Source organism: Morus notabilis, unplaced genomic scaffold (genome assembly GCF_000414095.1).
Source record: "Morus notabilis unplaced genomic scaffold, ASM41409v2 Scaffold1603, whole genome shotgun sequence".
Lineage (NCBI taxonomy): Eukaryota > Viridiplantae > Streptophyta > Magnoliopsida > Rosales > Moraceae > Morus > Morus notabilis.
In genome coordinates, this window is record NW_010359272.1 from 87,523 (window position 1) to 107,138 (window position 19,616).

The window sequence follows — 19,616 nt, forward strand, 5'->3', positions numbered from 1 at the left end:
TATCTTTAATGATTAGAAAAATTAGATAAAAATTTTAATTAGGATTATATTAATAATTATATAAAGTAATGTTAAATACTTATTATAAAATAATTTGTGTTAATTTTCATAAAATTTGATAAAACTTTATAAATTGTTTGTAGTGGAGATGCCTATGGACAAGAGTTGATACATTTAAGGTATCGGTTATCTGATGAGTACTGGGATAGTTTGTGTGTTTTTATTGAGGTTGGAAAGAATTATGCAAATTCACTGGAGGTATTAGTTATTCGTGTATCAAGTGTAGAAATCATGAGATGCTGCCACCAGAAACAGTGAAAGTGCACATACATCGATAGAGGGAGAAAGAGAAACACAAATCCAGACCTAGTATGCTACTTCTGGATCATTCGCAGCAGGAACAGTTAACGAGCAGGATATTATGGAGCAGTTTCTGGGCACCCGCAAAGGACACAAGACTGGAGTGAGTCGCACACTCCCACAAAAGGTTTATCGACGGGATGCGTTGTCATCTGACTCACGCTCGGTAAGATCTTCTACGACATGTTCGGACCCACAAGTAGAAGAATACTTACAACAGGGTTACCAGCAAAACCTCCAGGTGTACGAGAACATCAGAATGATGCAGGACTTCATCACACAAATGCACCCCAACATGACTTTTCCAGCGGTTACTCCTTCTATGCCGTATGTCCGTCCAGGTCATCTGTCCCTAAATCCTTCTGATGATAACGGCGATGATTCTAGTGATGCTGCTAATTTAGGAGATTAGATTTTTATTAATCTAACAATTTTTATTTCCTCACATTTCTACTATAATTACATTTTTATTTTATTTTATTAATTACTTTTTTACAGTAATAATTTGTATTTCTATTTTTATTATTTATTTCTTTTTATTTAATTCTTTTTTATTATTATAATATCATGAATTATATTTAATATTGGGTTTAAATATATTGTAACATACAACATTAATTAGTAAAATGAGAAAAAATAAATAAATAATTAAAATATTATTTGCGACGACAAATGTGGTCGCAAAAAATATAAGCCACGTCAGCTAAATCTGCATCTTTTGCGACAACTTTATTCGTAAAATATCGTTGCAAAATCTCAATGTCACGTCATCTTAATGATGTAACCGACGAAATAATTACAGCGACTTATTTGCCACAATTGTCGTCGCAAATATAATTACAACAACAGCTTGTCGTCACAAAAATTATTTTTGCGACGAATCAATTGCGGCAACGGTTTTGCGATGACAAGTGATCGCTAAAACTTCATTTACGACGACTTTGAATTTATTGCAACGACTTTTTGTCGCCGCTAATAGTCTTGTTTCTTGTAGTGTTCAGAGCCCAACCAAAAGGTAAACCAAACAAAATACAGAAAGTAACCTACATAAAGGTAAACAAAAACAACCGAAAATAAACGTATCCGTTTCATTCAGAATATTTAATTAAAATTAGCAAAGCTTTTGTATATGGAGGGATCGAGGGCTAGTTCAAATGACTCAAGCTAATTCACACGAGCTTGTACTTGGCCATCTTTTTGTTCTAGACTCGAGAGGGGAAAAAAAAGGAATGTAATTATTTACCACACGCATAATTAGTTCGACTATTATTATTGTACAAAATGACAACATACTACATAATATATAGTTTTTTTTACGTGAAAGCTTTTCAAACTTAATATGTAATTAATATTTATGGCCAGTGCATGAGATTATTGGTCAAGGGGGATCAAAATTTGTGCGTCGACTCTGTTTAAAATTTCATGCATGGCCTATTAACATTCGAAACTAACTTTTCATTTTAGTACGATGTCGAAGAGGTATCAACCTACTTAGGTAGCAAAAAATAAATATTTTTAACCCTACTTTCAAGGCAAAGCGGAAGAATAATACTAAGTGACAGCATTTTTGCCTAATGATTGAGATTGATCGATCATTAAAACATTAAAATAAGTATTAAAAAATAAAATAAAATGAGCCCCCACTCAAAGAATAATGGAAGAAGCCCTCGTTGTTGTGAACTGTAAATATATTTTTTCCTTTTTCTAGATAAATAATTTGCCACATACAATGTGTGTTGTTCATACGTATTATTAATAATTATTGATATAGGCGAATCTAGTATCTATAGCAGTAATTCAATTAATTCTCACCACGTTCACAATATAGAAAGAGCAAAAAGAGATAAGCCATGGGCACCATCAATATATACTCGTATTGTATAGCATATTAGTTTCGTATTAGGAATCAGATACGGCCTGACTTGATAGCATTACGTCTTTTTCTTTCGATATGTATTCTAATGATGGTGGCAATTAAAAGTGGGATTCCGTTCATTCTCAACTATTAATGACAAAAAACAGAGGCTTCTTTGGTTTCGTTAGTTCGAATTATAGTTTAAGTTTTAGGTACGGTGTTTTCTCTCATAAAAATTTAAATTCAACTTTTTTATTATAGTGTTTTTTCATATAAATTCACTTTTTATTTCAAGCTTTTAACTCGAACGAGCAAAACAAACGAGGCTTAAAAAATGCTGCTACCACTGTTAGTCTTGAATTGTGATAATTGTTTCATTTTTATCTCTCAACTTTATAGAAGGAAGAAAGGAGAAAGGGACAAATAATCTTGTTAAAAAAAACTTTTCTAAAGTAAATACGAGGTTTTAAAATATTTGTACCATATAATCCTTTCCTTTTAGAATTATTTACTCTAGTAAATAATTTTTATTTACCAATAAATAAATTATTTACTTTAATAAATAAATTAATATGATTTACTCCAAATAGTTTAAAACGTGCTATTTTCTTTGAATAAATTTCAAATAAAATGTTATTGTAATTTCTGAAGAGGATAAGATTATTTTAGTATCCCGTGTTATACAAAAAAGTATTCTTAGTATCTTGTGTTTTTGATAATATTAAAACGGTACTTTAATGTTTGTAAAAACATTTTCTTTATACTCTGAAGCTAATTTTTTAGACGTAAAATAACTTATTACCCTTTTATTTAATTAACCAAATACTAATAAATTTAGAAAAAAAAATCATTAACTTTTTTATTTTGCTGTTTTCTTTATAATATTTTAATGTTTTAAAATATTTTTAGATTTTTTTTAAAAAAATATTGATTTCTATTTACAGTGGTAGTTTAAACAATACATATCTCAAAAATTAATTTTTAATAGAAGATATTTTTAAAAAACATCAAGGTACTATTTTAATATTATTAAAAATATGTAATATTAAGAATATGTTTGGTTATAATACAGGGTACAAAATGATTTTATCTGTTTCTGAAGGAAAAACGAAAATGGGATTTCGTATGGACAAGAACATTTTGGCGGGCCGAAGAATATTGAGTAGCCCCACCATAAGCAACAGCCCAAAGAATCGGCCCAAAAGACCCATCATCATCGACTCCCAAAAAATGGCCCAAAGAGGCCCATAATATCACAAGCAACTACTCTCCTTGTGATCTCCGCCAGGTTGTCTACAAAAATCCAAAGTCCTTTCGATCTTTCATCCCATCTGGAAAGTCTACAATAGGTCCATGACCGTGACCTTCACGAACCGGCAAAAATAAACGACTCAGGTTTCAGTTTCACAGCTCCCAACGCAAATTAACGTTAAGTCAGATTGGTATCAGAAACCTGATGGCATCAAACGAGAGGCCCTTTAAACTTTTATACTATATATATATATATATACATACACATAAATTTATATATATGTATATATTTAAAATCAGTATTTACATGCAAAAATGGTCAGGTGCCACATTGATCATCATCACAGTTTCTGAGCGCAAAACAGACATCATTACTGGCCGTTTTCTATGGCCTTCTTGGCGTCATTCATGTTGCCCTTAAGATTCTTTCTTTCGTTTTGGCTATAAATTCATCAAGTTTTCTCTTATCCACTTCACCCCTTGTATCTTCTAAGTTGATCTCTTGCTTTCATCAGTATTAAATTTACTTTGTTTTGGTTTCTGTTTGAAAAGTTTATGAGCTGTGTAATTTTTGTTTTTTGTTTTTTTTTTCTTTTAATTTCCTAGCCGCTGATCAGTTTTCATAATTGGCTGTGTGAGAATGAGGGAAAGGATTCAGGACACTCTCGCTGCTCACCGCAACGAGCTTGTTTCTCTTCTCTCCAGGTTCATTAATATATGTGCACATATAGATATATATATGATAAACATAACATGCATGTATATATATTTGCACGTTTGCATGCATGGCTAATTAATCATCAAACATATTTAGATGATACTACACTATTGCAGATTATTAGCTAAGATATTTGAAAGAAAGTTGTTAAATATGATCCTTAAACTAATGAGATGTTTGGTTCATGGATTAGAACTATGTGATTAGAACTATTTTCGATTTACGTGTATTTTTTGTGAGAAAAATACTGTAACAAACCATGAACCATAATTCAAATCAGGGAACGAATCACTTAACCAAACAACCTCTAAATAATCATTCAAGGGCCGGTAAAGGGCCCCTTGAACCAAAAGACCATGTTTCAAAGCCTAAATATTGCATTTATGGCCATATTATTTGGTTATAATTGATTTTAAAAAAGAAAAACTAACTGTTTGCATGTTATAATGTAAAGTTGAAAATTTGACACACGCTTAAGGTAGTATTGTTCTATTTTATTTTCTTTTCTTTTAAATTCATTGTACTATTTTAAAACGTACTCTCTAAAAAAAAATTGATTATAAGCATATTGTGCTTAATCGGACACTCCTCTATTTTATAGACACATACATAGATATGTAGTGTGACATTTAAATGTTTTAGTACTCTAATTAATGAAGAATTTTGAAAAAATATCGAGTTAATATATTTTTGTTGTTTTGATAGGTATGTTGCTCAAGGAAAAGCGATTCTACAGTCTCATCAACTGATAGACGAGCTAAACATCATCGTTAAAGAGGATGAAGGATTGCAAAAGCTCAAGAATAGCCCTTTCAACAAAGTTCTCCAATCTGCACAAGTATTTGCACATCATTATTAATGTGCAATTATGAGATATTGTAAAATGACTAGTAAAATTTTATCCCTGATTACCCTAAAACATTAACCTGTGTAATTAAACTCTAATTTTATTTCCATAAATATACATTCCCATGTCTTGTTTAGTCAATGTGGGATTTTTGTTCGCACATTCCTTATACATAAATTATTTTCTTTTGATTTACCAATATGAACCATTTTTACTAAAAGTCGCTTATTCATTAATTAATTTGCTAATATAAACCAGCAATTCACTCAACAAACTATGTAAGCCATTGATTCGCTTTAATAAATTCTTCATGAAGACATCAAACTAAAGAAGAAAAAAACTGTGCGTGGAATTTTTGTAAAAAGAAGTGGACACACATCACAATTATCTTCTCATATATCATTATTCATTGCATGCATCAATAATGTTTAATTTCTATTTTTTCTTACTTAATCAATTACCATAGAAATTGCAAGAGAGTCATGCATGCATGCACTAATTCATCTTCATCATCATCATCATCATCATCATCATCATTATTATTCTTGTTGTTGTTATCCCTAAAATTTCTTTTTTTATCATTAATTTGTGATCATAATATTAGGAAGCCATTGTCCTACCTCCTTTTGTGTGCATTGCAATCCGTCCAAGACCTGGTGTTTGGGAATACGTCCGTGTGAATGTCTATGAACTCAGTGTGGACCATTTGAGTGTTGCTGAATATCTCCAATTCAGAGAAGAGCTTGTGGAAGGACAGTAAGTCCTTTAATTTGTCTTATATGTATCAATTTTCATTCACATAAATTATTGGTTACTAAATTTCTAAAAAAAAAAAATTAATATTTTTTTTTTATTTTAATCAACAATTATAGTACTAAAAGATGGCTTTTGGCTATGAAATATATGATGTTCTAGGAGCAATGGAAGTTATGTCCTTGAACTTGATTTTGAGCCATTCAATGCAACATTCCCAAGGCCTACAAGGTCTTCATCCATTGGAAATGGAGTTCAGTTCCTTAACCGACACCTTTCTTCAATAATGTTTCGGAACAAAGAAAGTTTGATGCCTTTACTTGATTTTCTTCGTGCACATAAGCATGACGGCCAAGTAAGTAACATTATCAATGCCATAGCTCTATTCAACTTAAGATTCGTTTTTTTTTTTTTTTTTTTTTTTTGCATTCATAAGTCAAAAGGGTATTTGAAACTTTCATGTGGAATATATTATATCTTCTTTAGGCAATGATGATAAATGATCGGATTCAAACAATACCAAAACTTCAATCTGCTCTTGTGAGGGTAGAGGAATACCTCTCTAAACTCCCACCAACATCACCATATTCTGAGTTCGAATTTGAGTAAGTAAACTATATCAGCTTCTACTTTAGGCCGACTTTTTACTTGGGTTTGTTTTATTTTTTCAGTTTGTAAACTTTTGATCTCCCTTTGCTTAGGCTACAAGGAATGGGGTTTGAGAGAGGTTGGGGTGACTCGGCTCAAAGAGTGTCAGAGATGGTTCATCTTCTGTTGGAGATTCTTCAAGCTCCTGATCCTTCTACTTTGGAAACATTTCTTGGGAGAATCCCCATGGTTTTCAATGTTGTAATTGTGTCCCCACATGGCTACTTTGGCCAAGCAAATGTCCTTGGTTTGCCTGACACCGGTGGACAGGTACTATAAACTTTGCAAAATTTGCTAATACTCACTGCTGTTTATCGCCATTAATCTTTTAACCAGTTACAGATTGACATATAAATTGTATGGGTCCCTATATCGTGTTAAGAATAAAATACATGAGTCATATATCGTCTAAATACGAACATAATCACAGCTATATAAGAATATTAGGTCACCCTACTTAAACAAAAACCTTTTAAGATTGAAGCTCAATACCTTATAAAGTGCAATTCTTCTTCCTCACTTTTCTACTCATGTTGATATGTGAATCTGTGATATCGGTTAAGAGATGGGACGGCCGTCAGTGCATGGTGACAAATAGCGTTGTACTTAACTTTAACTTTATATGGTCACAAATTGGATTTAGAAAATGGAAATGCAGATTAATTTCATCTTTTTTTTTTTTTTGGCTTCTTCAAGCCAACCTTAATTCACTTGGTTCCTCTCTTATATACTTTCTGGTGTGAATACAATATTTACAGAGTTTATTTCTTCTTTATTGCGCAGGTTGTTTATATACTTGATCAAGTGCGTGCCATGGAAAATGAAATGCTTCTTAGAATACAAAAACAAGGACTGGATGTTATTCCAAAAATTCTTATTGTAAGACACTCAATTTGGTCCTTTGGATTCCATTACGTATAACAAGATTTTGTTAACTAATACTTCATTTACTTGCATATAAATTTTGGTTTTAAGGTTACTAGACTCATACCCGATGCAAAAGGGACAACCTGCAACCAAAGATTGGAAAGAATCAGTGGAACAGAACACACTTCGATTTTGCGGATTCCTTTTAGGACTGAGAATGGGATTCTGAAGAAATGGATTTCGAGGTTCGATGTCTGGCCTTACTTGGAAACATTTGCAGAGGTAAATAGCTGAAGAAAAATTTTTACATGTCATTTTATTTGTTAACTGTATCTTCTTCTCTCTATACTTCACAGTCAAATTGTGGTTGAAGTATTTTTCATGAAGAAGATTTTACTTGTGCTTGATGACTTATAGGCATATTGGAAATGCTTCTTAGTTTTGGTTCTTATAGCTTGATTAAAAAATTAAGTGCAATGTGAACTAAGGAAAAAAAAAAGAGGAAAATGAAACTCAGACTGCTATAATGATCCACAAGCTAATGCTTCAAATAGTGCTGGAGAATAGAATTATGTGGTTTTTATTAGAACAGAAGGATTAAAAATTTGAATGTTTGAAGTGTGATTAAGTGTCTTTACCAAAGTTTTGTCATTCATATTAGGACTACATTCTTACCTCTTTTTTCTGTCATTTCTGTGGCTTCTTACCTCTTTTTTCTGTCATTTCTGTGGCTATCTCAGGATGCCTCAAACGAAATCGCAGCCGAGCTGCAGGGTGTTCCAGATCTTATCATTGGAAACTATAGCGACGGAAATCTTGTTGCAACTTTGCTATCTTACAAACTAGGAATTACACAGGTTTTGTACTGATAATTCCTTATCGATTTTCCAAGGCAAAATTCAATTAATCATTGAATCAACCGAGTTAAAATACATTTACTAGTTTTAGTTCACTAAATTGAACTTTTTTTTTCCTCCAGTGTAATATTGCTCATGCATTGGAGAAAACAAAATATCCAGATTCAGATATATATTGGAAAAAGCATGAGGAAAAGTACCATTTCTCAAGTCAATTTACTGCTGATCTTATTTCAATGAACAATGCCGATTTTATCATCACCAGTACATACCAAGAGATTGCTGGAAGGTAAAACACCTCTTAAAAATTTTGGACACCTTCAAAAACCGTCCATGAAAATATTTTTTTTTATCTTTACGTTTTAAATCAATTATCGATAATTTACCTAATTTTGTAAAGAAGTTTTTAAAGAATAGATTGGTGAGATAAAGAAAAATGTTTACTGAAGTAAAGGGGTCAAAATTTTGCTGCTGTTTACGCAAATACCACATTGTTAATGTTTTTTTTTTTTTTTTCTTTTTCTTTTTAATCTTTGGCTCAGCCATAACAATGTCGGACAGTATGAGAGCCACACAGCTTTCACTCTTCCTGGCCTCTACCGTGTTGTTCACGGGATCGATGTTTTCGATCCCAAGTTCAACATTGTATCTCCGGGTGCAGACATGGCAATATACTTTCCATACTTTGAAAAGGAAAAGAGACTCACTGCTCTGCATGGTTCCATAGAAGAACTCTTATATGGTACTGAGCAAACTGATGAGCATGTGTAAGTATACACCTAAAAGAATATTTATACCTAAGAAGTACTATAACTATGTAGATAGTAAATTTTCCTTTTAACAATCCTTAATTATAGAACTTTTGTTAATCACGATGCAGTGGTTTCTTAAGTGATCAATCAAAGCCTATCATCTTTTCCATGGCGAGGCTCGACAGAGTGAAGAACTTGACTGGTCTCGTCGAGTGCTATGGCAAGAGCGAGAAGCTGAGAGAGCTGGTGAATCTTGTTGTGGTTGGTGGACACATTGACGTGAAGAAGTCCAGAGACAGAGAAGAAGTTCAGGAGATAGAAAAGATGCATGGCCTCATTGAGAAATACAACTTGAAAGGCCAATTCCGGTGGATAACTGCGCAAATGAATCGCGCTCGAAACGGGGAACTTTATCGTTACATTGCAGACACCAGAGGAGCCTTTGTGCAGGTATATATGGATATCTTCTGCCTAATTTTGGTATCTTATATAACAAATTTGACAAACAAAAAATAAGACACTCAAATTTGAGCCGTGGCTTAGCTCTTGCTGCTAAACTAATTAAGAGGAAAATTGTGATAAATTTTCATTCTAGACTTTTTAAAAATTGTCCCTAAATTTGAGGAAGCACCTAATTTAGTACATCAGTGATTTTCTTGAAAAAGTAGGCATTAAAAAAGCTTAGGAACAATTACCCTTTTTGAAAGGGGGACCAAAACTTCGGTCATTTATGCAAATGCCCGAATTAAAACTCTCTTTTTTTCTAACATTCTCATTTGAACATACAAAATGCAGCCTGCCTTCTATGAAGCTTTTGGTCTCACTGTGGTGGAATCCATGACTTGTGGCCTTCCCACATTTGCAACGTGCAATGGCGGTCCTGCTGAGATCATTGAGCACGGTATTTCCGGGTTCCACATTGATCCTTATCATCCTGATCAAATGGCTGAGCTTTTGATTGATTTCTTTGAAAAATGCCACAAAGAACCTGCCCATTGGGACAATATCTCTGGCGGAGGTCTTAGAAGAATCTATGAAAGGTCATATTTTTAATTAGTATAGACAATATCAATATGAAAGAAATCTATTTCTGTATCTCAGTTGATCTGAAATTTCTAAGGTGTGTTATATATATGCAAATATATACATATATGCAAATATATACATATATGATATATTCAGGTACACTTGGAAGATATATTCTGAGAGGCTTCTCACACTGGCTGGGGTTTATGGGTTTTGGAAGTATGTGTCTAAGCTTGAAAGGAGAGAGACAAGGCGATACTTGGAAATGTTTTATATTCTCAAGTTCAGAGATCTGGTTAGTAATTATGTTTTTTTTTTTTTTTTTTTTTTTTTTTTTTTTTTTTGCCTAATCGGTTAGTAATTACGTTTAGTAATATTACAATTTCTTTGGTGAATAGAGAAGAATAATATGCTTGGAATCCTAACTTTCTTTTTTCCAACTTTATAATACTAATTAACATGACAAGTGAATTGTCATTTTTTTTATACATCAGTGTAAATGTTTAAAAAGTTATCACGTCAATTAGTATTAAAAAGTTAGCTCTACTTATTATCTCCCAGTAAGAGGCGGTATTAAAAGGTTGGGATAAAAGTCGGGACTTGTAACAATACTCTCGAAGAAATTTTATGTGATTAACTGGTTTTCTTTTTTTTTTTTTATTGTCTTTCAGGTGAAGAACATTCCATTGGCAGCGGATGAGCAGCACTGAGCTCTTTACATGCCGAGAAAAAAAGCTAGCAGTCTTCTTTGTTTCTGTAGTCTAAATTTGTGTACGGAAAAAACTATGTTGTGTGTTTGTTTCCATTTTGCTAGAACTATGCTGTGTCTCTTCCTTTGTTTGTTTGTTTCAATAATAATCGCCGGGTTGAACTGAATTTCGCTTTACTTTGACCTATAATGCTCATGTGCTCAGTACGTTTATTTTATATACTCAAATTTAAATAATTAATTTTATTATTATATTTTTTTTTATAAAAAATTTAAATTTTAAACGTTATCATAATTTGAGTATATTTTTAAATAGGCTTTATGTATAATTTGTTGTGCCCAGATACAGGATTAGTTGAATTTTGCTTTGATGTTTCAGTTTTTATTTTTTATTTTGTTATTTTTTTTGTTAAAATAAAGGAAAGAAAAGTATTAGGACTACGGAATTTCTTTTAGTACTTTGACATGTTGAAAATATTTTGCCGTTTCTGATCTATTGTCCTCTTCCTCTGCTGTCACAGTGTCACTTACCAAATATTTGTCGTTTTTCGTTCCATGTTATCCTTTCTACTATGTGAGGACGTCTTCATGCTGTTATCGTTACTTGTCATTGTCATTGGTCGTTTTTTAAGTTATGACGTCACTTATCAAATACTTGTCGTTTTTGTTCCACGTTGTCGTTTCTACTATTTGAGGTCATCTTCGTGTCATTGTTGTTAGGACTTTTGTTAGTTGGATTTGTTGGCATTGGTTGTAAAAAGTTCAAAAATAGGTACTCTTAAGCAGTTCACCTTTACAGAGATCAAAGGTGATTTTAATTGTTTGATTGTTCTGAATATAGAATGGATTGCTGATTAAATCTAAATATGGAATGTTTTGTTGATTTCTAGAATTTTTGACAATAAAATTTTAGAAAATATTTGGGAAATTTGATGCTATGGTTGACATTGCTATTTATTTGATTGATTCTAAATGAGAAAGAAATGTTGCTGATTGCTTTTTGGTGCTGAGATCATTAACGCAGTAGCTAGGAGACTTTGAAAAGTGGGATGGCTGAACGTAATGTTGTACTGAGGAGAATTGAATGTGAAAAGGTTGGCCTTTTGTATTGAGAGATAACACTTTCAGATAGTGAGGGTTGTGCTTATGATTCTATGTGTTTTGAGGGAAGCTTTTTGGGAAAAAGTCTTTGTATCTGAACTTTTGATTTGTGAGTGCAAAAGTGTTCATCAAGAGGAGAACATATTGCTTTTGAGAGATGAGTAGTGTCACTAGACAAGATCTATAAGAAGATTTTTTACAACAGTGACATTGTAAAGTATGGAGTCTTTTAGTGTATAAGACCGTGGAGTGTTTGTAATCATTTCATCTTAATAAATTGTTCATTATCTGATCATGACCCTACAAATATAGGTGTGCATACTAAACTGTGATACAATTTTCTGTTGTTCCTTCCTTACTGGATTATTTTTTCGAGCTTGATTAGATATTCATTGCTGAATCTAAAATTCAATTTATCACAGGATAACACTTTTTGTGACACCTGTCAAAAAAACACACCTTTCAGTTGTCGTTTCTTGTCAATGTCCTCGGTCGTTTAGAGCTAATTGCCATTGTATAACAATGTCCTCGGTCGTTTAGAGTTATTGCCATTGTATATAGATATATAGATATATAGTCTACTGTTGTCATTTTCAAAGATATCGTCGTATTTTTTCAGAATATAGTATGGGTATCGAAGATGATGCATATGCGATTGTTTTCAAACCACTATCTGTAGGATTTGTTCTCGTTTTATGACTTCCGGTGGGTTGAAAAAGTGTTATTCGTTTGTAACGAATAATATCGTTCTTGGATGCATTCCTTTTTAAATATATGACGTTGTCGTTCATTGTATACGTTGGAGCCAGTTTTTTTTTTTTTTTTCATTAAGTATTTTTCGTTGTAACAAACCATTTTTCTTTTCCTAAATTAATTGTCGTTTATTCATTATTGTACATTTTTCTCCATCAGAACTTGGAAAATGTTTTCTAATTCATTGTCGTTTATTGCATAACCCCGAGTAAGTGTTTGCCTTTCTCATCGAATATCATTGCCGTTTGTAAGAAGTACTGTTGTTTGAAAGGATACTTTCGGTCGATAAGTTACTTTTCGTTTATTATTGTTTTTATTTTACCTTTATTGGATATGATGTCGTTCTCTTGAATAGTGTTTTAAGTTTATTGTCGTTTTTATAATATTCACCGTTTACACAAACAAGGAACCTTTCAACCCTTTTTTTTTTTAATTGAGACGTTTCAAGCTAATAATTTTCCTTTTAAACTATCTTATCGCCTGTGTTATGTATTGTTTTCCTAAACTAGTCTTCATTTATACTGTAATCATAATTTCTCAAATTTACTGTCGTTTGCAAGATGTCTTGCTGTACTTTTAAGTTGCTGTCGTTTCTAATAACTGTTAGATTTTGTAGTTATTATCTTGTGTAGCAAATATTTTTTAAAATGATGATTTACCGTTTGTTGGTAGTATATATCGTCATTTTCATAGTCTTTGCATTTTGTAGGATTACTTGTTTTTTGAATTTGTTGTTGTTTATTGAACACGTTTTCATCGTTTGAATTCCGACTCGTCGTTACGTTTTCAGTTTCCCGACGTATTGTTTTGTGGATGTATTTTAAATCGTTTCTTTTTATTAGAGTAGTTGTTTAAAGCATATGTCTGTTATGAGTTGTGATAAATAACGTCATTTTTATCTTATCCGTCGTTTTCTACATGTGTCGTTTATTACATTTGATGTTGTTTTCCATATTGGTGTCGTTTTTAGTCTGTGTTACAGATAATTTTATTTTTAATCTTATGTCGTAGGTGTTGTATGTTGTCTGCAAGTTGTAATCGTATGTATGATTGCCGTTTAAATGATGTGTTGTCGTTTTCACTATATTGTCGTTTATTGATATGTCGTCATTTTCAAGACTCAAGAATCGTGATTGTATGTGTATGTTATCGTTTTTGACCTTTTGCAGTTTATTGAATTCTGCTTGCTAAATTGTCTGTTTTGATCCGTGAATAATCAATTTCTCAAAAATCATTTTGCCGTTTCTCCGTGAATTCGGCCAATTAGAGGATCCCAAAAAAAAAAGTAAATAAAATTTTATGATATTTGTTTGAAAAATAAATAGAAAAATTCAGTAATAAACTATGAATATATTATAACACATTTTTTTGAATATATTATAACACAGTTTTTTAATATTTTATTAGTTTTTTACCCTGAAAAAATAATAATTTAGCAGAATTTAATAAAATTAGATTCTCATAATTTAGATAAAAAAATAAATTTTGGTGAAATTTTAAAGGTAATTTATCTTGTCTTTTTACTTTCGTCTTTTTGGTGATTGAAAGTACAATTGGCGGTTCACATCACAACCATACGAGGTTTTCAACGTCCAACGCCTCGTTCCGTCGTGCTTAAATGCCGGGATCATCCCACTCGCTGCCTCCGCAACTGAAATCCACGCGCAATTCCTTTTTGGGAAACGGAAATGGTCCTTATTATCCATTCTTCCAATCTCTCTCTCTCTCCCTCCTCTCTCTGTAGTTTCAGATATTTTCACTCGGAAGAAAAATGGCGAATCGCACATCTGATCTACTCGGCCGAGTCGACCCGGCTCTCCAACTCGATGAGAACGCTTTGCTACGCTACGCCTCCGCCAACGTCGATGGCTTCCCTCTTTCTCCCTCCACTTTCACTATCTCGCAGGTCCTCTCTCTCTCTCTCTCTCTCTCTCTCTCTCTCTAGATTTTGATTCAATGGCTTCTCAATTTCTTCTTTTGGTTTGGCTTTTCGGTGAAATTTCAGTTTGGACATGGACAATCGAACCCTACGTATCTTCTGGAAGCTGGCTCCGGTTCTAGGTCTTCGACCAAGCGATACGTTCTGAGGAAGAAGCCTCCGGGAAAGTTGCTGGACTCTGCTCATGCTGTGGAAAGAGAATTCAAGGTTCAATTTTTTCGCACTTTATATATGTGTGTGTGTGTGTGTGTGTGTGTGTGTGTGTGTGTCAAACAATTTGGTTATGTAGAATTCGAAATGTCTTTAGTTTTGTCAAAATGTTTTAATTTTTGTTTTGTTTTGTTTTTTTCTGTTGTCCAAACAGGTTCTCCAGGCATTGGGGGCTCACACTCAAGTTCCGGTTCCTAAAGTTTTCTGTTTGTGTACGGATTCAAGTGTGATTGGAACTCCTTTTTACATCATGGAGTATTTGGAGGGACGCATATTTATTGACCCCAGACTACCGGTATTGCTTAAAAGCATGTGATTAGTTTAAATGAAATGGAAATTTCTCACACCACCTTTATTGCTCATGTATTGCACTGTAAAAGCACATGATCAATGTAGATCAAATTGGAATTGTTGTTATAGTGCTGAAGTATTCCCTTGAACTTGTTTTGACTATTAAAGATATTCTTTTTGGCTAGAAGATTGGATCAAAATATTGATTTTTTTATATCATGGTGTGTAACGAACTGCCGGTATTCCTTACAGTTTGCGCTGAGAAAACGTATTGATGTAATATCAAATAGGGATTTCTGTTATATTGCTTAAGTATTCCCTTGAACTTGGTTTGTTAATTTTAGCGAAAGGGTTGAATCAAAATATTGACCTTTTATTTCTTTTTTCGGGCAGAGTGTAGCTCCTGAGAGGAGAAGAGAAATATATAGAGCAGTCGCAAAAGTTTTAGCATCCTTACATTGTGTGGATGTTGATGCCATTGGTCTAGGAAAATATGGTCGTCGTCGGGACAATTATTGCAAACGACAGGTGCATAAAATTTTTCAGCAGATTTTAGCTTATAGGACACTTGTTCATTTGTACTTGAGTCTTTCTTAATGAGTCCTTTGGCTGTTTTAGATAGAAAGGTGGGCCAGACAATATATTGCTTCGACTGGTGAGGGTAAGCCTGAGAGCAATCCAAAGATGTTCCAGCTGATCGACTGGTTACGACAAAATATTCCTCCTGAAGATTCTTCAGTGGCCGCAACAGGCTTAGTTCATGGAGATTTTCGCATCGACAATCTTGTTTTCCATCCCGTTGAGGTTTGGTACTTCCCCAAGCCTTTGATTGATACGAAAGTTAAAAGCCTTTAATTGATATGTTGCAGCAGCAGCCTTAGTCTATCAGCCGTTTACCTTGCTAATTTTAGTGCCGGCTTCCTATTTCCAGCAATTGCAATGGCTTTATTTCTTCATGTTCCAAAAATCAGTATACTTCAGATTATGGGGCTAAATCTTATAAAGTTTAAATTCATGCAAATACTGGTGTGCTTTATACATGTTTTTTCCAAATTCAAGTCTTTTGATTTTTACCCCAAGCATCACAAGCAGTCAATATGATTTCTTGACTTCTAGATTTAGTCGCTCAGAATCATGAACTCCAATAATTGGTAAAATATGGTATTTTCTTCATTTTTATCTTTATTTGCACATACAATATTTATTCTTTATTTGACCCTTAATGCCCTAATATGGGTATAGCTAGCACACACACACTAATCCCTGAATAGCTTATCTAAATTGCACACCTCATCCGATACCTTTATAATGCAGGATCGAGTGATTGGCATTCTTGACTGGGAATTATCTACTCTTGGAAACCAAATGTGTGATGTTGCATACAGCTCTTTGGTAAATGTTCAAATTTTAGTCTTTGGACAGGGAATATCTTTAGTTTTTCTTGTTATGTAGAATGAATATGAGACTCTGTATATTTCTAATTTGGTACACTTCTGTTTATGGATACTTTTAACTGTTTTCAATAGCATATTCTGAGTAGGAACCGCCATGAATTCATAAATTATAATTTCCTCATTGATTTTTTCTTTCAAAGAAATTATCTCTGATCATTACTATCCTTCTTTCACAGCATTATGTTGTGGACCTTGCAGTTGACGAAGATCAAATTTCTAAAGGTATAGAACTTACTGGGATTCCACAAGGGATTCCCTCACTGGCTGAATATTTGGCAGAGTACTGCTCTTCAGCTGTAAGTACTCTTGATGATGGCTGTGAATAAATAATGTTTTTTTCCCCATTTTTGCTCATTTGTTCCCAACACTCTTGAAGAAATATAGTTGATCAATCAACATAATAATTTAGTCTCTTTCCAAAAATGAGTTGTAACAGTGTTTGTTGAAGGCATAACCTAATGTGTTTGATTGGAATTTGGGACAGTCTATATGATAAGGCCGTTGAGAGTGTTTATGCCATGTTGAATTCAATTTGATCGCATAGGCTTTAATGTAATAAATGATTGATTATGGAAATAACGGAATGGCAGGAGAGATAGGAAAGATTTTGTTTAATTAATAAAATGACCTTGCTTAGGAGTGAGTTGGTATGTCACAGAGGTAATAATTGTTAAGTAATGGATGTACTCACTTTAAATTTGGAGCTCTGTGTGACATCCAGTGTTCTAATAGACTGTAACCATAGTTTTTTATAATGTTTTTCTTTCCACTAATCTTGTTGAGTGATGAACTTATATGGGGATTGTGGCACGTGCAGCAAAAACTGTGGCCTGCAGCCGTGTGGAAGTTCTATGTTGCCTTTTCTATGTTTCGTGGAGCGTCAATCTTTGCAGGAATATACAGTAGATGGATCATGGTATCTTCTTAAGAGATAATAGTCTCCTGCCATACTATTGCTTCATATATGAAATGATTTGCAGAAAGCTATTAATGGCTTACCATTCAAATGAAGGGTAATGCTTCAGCAGGTGAGCGTGCCCGACATTCAGGGGACAAAGCTAATGCTCTCATAGAGTCTGCATGGGAATTTATTAACCGGGAATATGTGCTTCCTGATAATCCTCCATCAGGTAGTTATACGCTTGTGCTCTTTAGCTGGCTTTGAAATACATTTTCTGCAAACGATTAATTAACTTTTGATGTTTCAGTGATGTTGACTTCAAAGAGTATCTCTATTGTTTCAGGTGCTTTTTCTACACGAGACGAAGCATTTTCAGGAACAGCGAGGTTTGTTCCGAGTAAAAAAGTTTTGGAATTAAGAAACAAGTTGATTAAGTTCATGGAAAACCACATATACCCCATGGAAAATGAGTTCTACAAACTTGCTCAATCTCCTTCACGTTGGACTGTTCATCCAGAGGAAGAGAGACTAAAGGAGCTAGCAAAGAAAGAAGGGCTTTGGAACTTATGGATACCTGTACGTCTCTAAATCCTGCTCCCAAGTAGGACGCTTTGCTATTTATGTTTTTGTATATAACCTTTGAAGTTTACTCTTCTACCGTTGAAGCTACTTCGTGAGTAATTGGGGATAATCTTTTTAATCAAACGTATTTGTCGGGGTCATTTTGTGCCTACATGCAGTTTGATAGTGCAGAAAGGGCAAGAAAATTAATTTTCAATGGAAGCAATTATCCTGCCTCTGATGATACGAGCAATCAGTTACTGGGAGCAGGCCTCTCAAACCTTGAATATGGATACCTCTGTGAGATCATGGGCCGTTCTGTTTGGGCACCACAAATTTTCAATTGCGGTGCACCTGACACAGGAAACATGGAGGTGAGGTGAAATCTTCAGATCATACGCGAATATAATCTTTATGCATGTTCATTGGATCTTGTAACGTTAGGTTAGCTTTTATTTTAGGTATTATTGCGCTATGGGAATAAAGAACAACTACTTGAATGGCTAATTCCTTTGCTTGAGGGGAAAATCCGATCAGGATTTGCAATGACAGAACCAAAAGTTGCGTCTTCCGATGCAACCAATATTGAGTGTTCTATTAGAAGGTAAGATTGTGTAAAATCTTGGAAAAGGGAATATCCACTTTTTGTGGTGCTAGCGTGAGCTTCATCTTAATTTATTATCTGATATCATTGCATTCAACTGGGGACTTTTTAATCAAAATGGATGTTACTCATTTGTTTCGCTTCTTTTACATAGTTTTCCTCCTTTTTCTGGGGCATTTGTTCAATTAAAAGATAAACATAAAACAAACAACAGGAGTCTGGTTGTTTCCTTGAAAAAGACTTAGCATTATGCATCGTTGTCTTGTTACCTGTAGGCATCTCATCTGGATGTTCATAATCATTTTCTAGAAGTCTGTGATAGCAACATATTGATAGCTGATGTGAACATGTGCAGACAAGGAGATTCATATGTCATCAATGGAACAAAATGGTGGACAAGTGGTGCTATGGATCCAAGATGCAGAATTCTTATAGTTATGGTTAGTTCTTGTAGGAATGAGATAACGTCTCTATTTATTATAATTTACTATTTTCCGATCATAAGGAATCCAAATTCCCTGCAGGGAAAGACGGACTTCAATGCTGCTAAACATAAGCAACAATCTATGATCTTAGTGGATATTCAAACTCCTGGTGTACATATAAAGAGACCACTCATGGTTTTTGGTTTTGATGATGCACCTCATGGACATGCAGAAGTAACGTTTGATAATGTGTGTGTTCCTGCAACAAATATTTTGTTGGGAGAAGGGCGAGGATTTGAAATTGCACAGGTATGACTCGGTGTTTCTAAGAAATCTGTACCATTATGAAATTAGTATACTAAATTGGTCTGAATCTCATTAAAGTCGCACATAGTAACTTCATTTTCCAGGAAAGCTCGCTGTATTTTCTACTTTTAAGTTTTTAGAATTGCTTTGTAATTCCTAATTTCCTATGGATTAACTTGGTGTGGCAATTCTTTTCCTTTCATATGTTATTGCCCACCCAAATAAAGTCACACATAGTAACTTCATTTTCTAGGAAAGCGCACTGTATTTTCTACTTTTAAGTTTAAGTTTTTAGAATTGCTTTGTAATTCCTAATTTCCTATGGATTAACTACCTCATGTGATTGAGGACTTTAATTAGCTCCAAAATTCTTATTGTATTTTTCCAATAGATATTGTATATTGGTTTATTAACTTTATATTTATTGT

At 33.5% G+C, this 19,616-nt stretch overlaps 2 protein-coding genes across 3 annotated transcripts; both read left to right on the forward strand.

Moving 5' to 3' along the window:
• Positions 1–4,106: 4,106 nt before the first annotated feature.
• On the forward strand, positions 4,107–10,644 carry LOC21386815 (sucrose synthase 2). The gene is made up of 15 exons (XM_010093950.1): positions 4,107–4,171; positions 4,890–5,022; positions 5,636–5,787; positions 5,947–6,139; positions 6,271–6,389; positions 6,486–6,702; positions 7,216–7,311; positions 7,408–7,581; positions 8,040–8,156; positions 8,279–8,445; positions 8,699–8,923; positions 9,037–9,358; positions 9,704–9,948; positions 10,091–10,229; positions 10,606–10,644. The coding sequence occupies exons 1-15, from the start codon at positions 4,107–4,109 to the stop codon at positions 10,642–10,644; spliced, it is 2,403 nt and encodes an 800-aa protein (XP_010092252.1).
• Positions 10,645–14,184: 3,540 nt separating this feature from the next.
• LOC21386817 (probable acyl-CoA dehydrogenase IBR3) lies at positions 14,185–19,197 on the forward strand. 2 transcript variants are annotated; one of them, XM_024162915.1, is made up of 14 exons: positions 14,185–14,403; positions 14,503–14,643; positions 14,801–14,941; positions 15,331–15,465; positions 15,556–15,741; positions 16,252–16,329; positions 16,568–16,687; positions 17,209–17,307; positions 17,401–17,521; positions 17,636–17,868; positions 18,033–18,227; positions 18,315–18,457; positions 18,813–18,897; positions 18,982–19,197. In XM_024162915.1, the coding sequence occupies exons 1-14, from the start codon at positions 14,269–14,271 to the stop codon at positions 19,195–19,197; spliced, it is 2,028 nt and encodes a 675-aa protein (XP_024018683.1). In that variant the 5' UTR covers positions 14,185–14,268. The 2 variants fall into 2 exon arrangements, with proteins under 2 accessions (XP_024018683.1, XP_010092254.1); XM_010093952.2 differs by having other exon boundaries at positions 17,404–17,521.
• Positions 19,198–19,616: the final 419 nt, after the last annotated feature.

Excerpts from the sequence above, each read along its gene's own strand:
- LOC21386815 (XM_010093950.1), top strand. The coding sequence starts at position 4,107 with ATGAGGGAAAGGATTCAGGACACTCTCGCTGCTCACCGCAACGAGCTT. Across the intron at positions 6,140-6,270 it reads CACATAAGCATGACGGCCAA|GCAATGATGATAAATGATCG; the intron begins GTAAGTAACATT and ends TATCTTCTTTAG. Across the intron at positions 9,359-9,703 it reads CCAGAGGAGCCTTTGTGCAG|CCTGCCTTCTATGAAGCTTT; the intron begins GTATATATGGAT and ends TACAAAATGCAG.
- LOC21386817 (XM_024162915.1), top strand. The coding sequence starts at position 14,269 with ATGGCGAATCGCACATCTGATCTACTCGGCCGAGTCGACCCGGCTCTC. Across the intron at positions 17,522-17,635 it reads TCCTGATAATCCTCCATCAG|GTGCTTTTTCTACACGAGAC; the intron begins GTAGTTATACGC and ends CTATTGTTTCAG. Across the intron at positions 18,898-18,981 it reads GCAGAATTCTTATAGTTATG|GGAAAGACGGACTTCAATGC; the intron begins GTTAGTTCTTGT and ends AATTCCCTGCAG.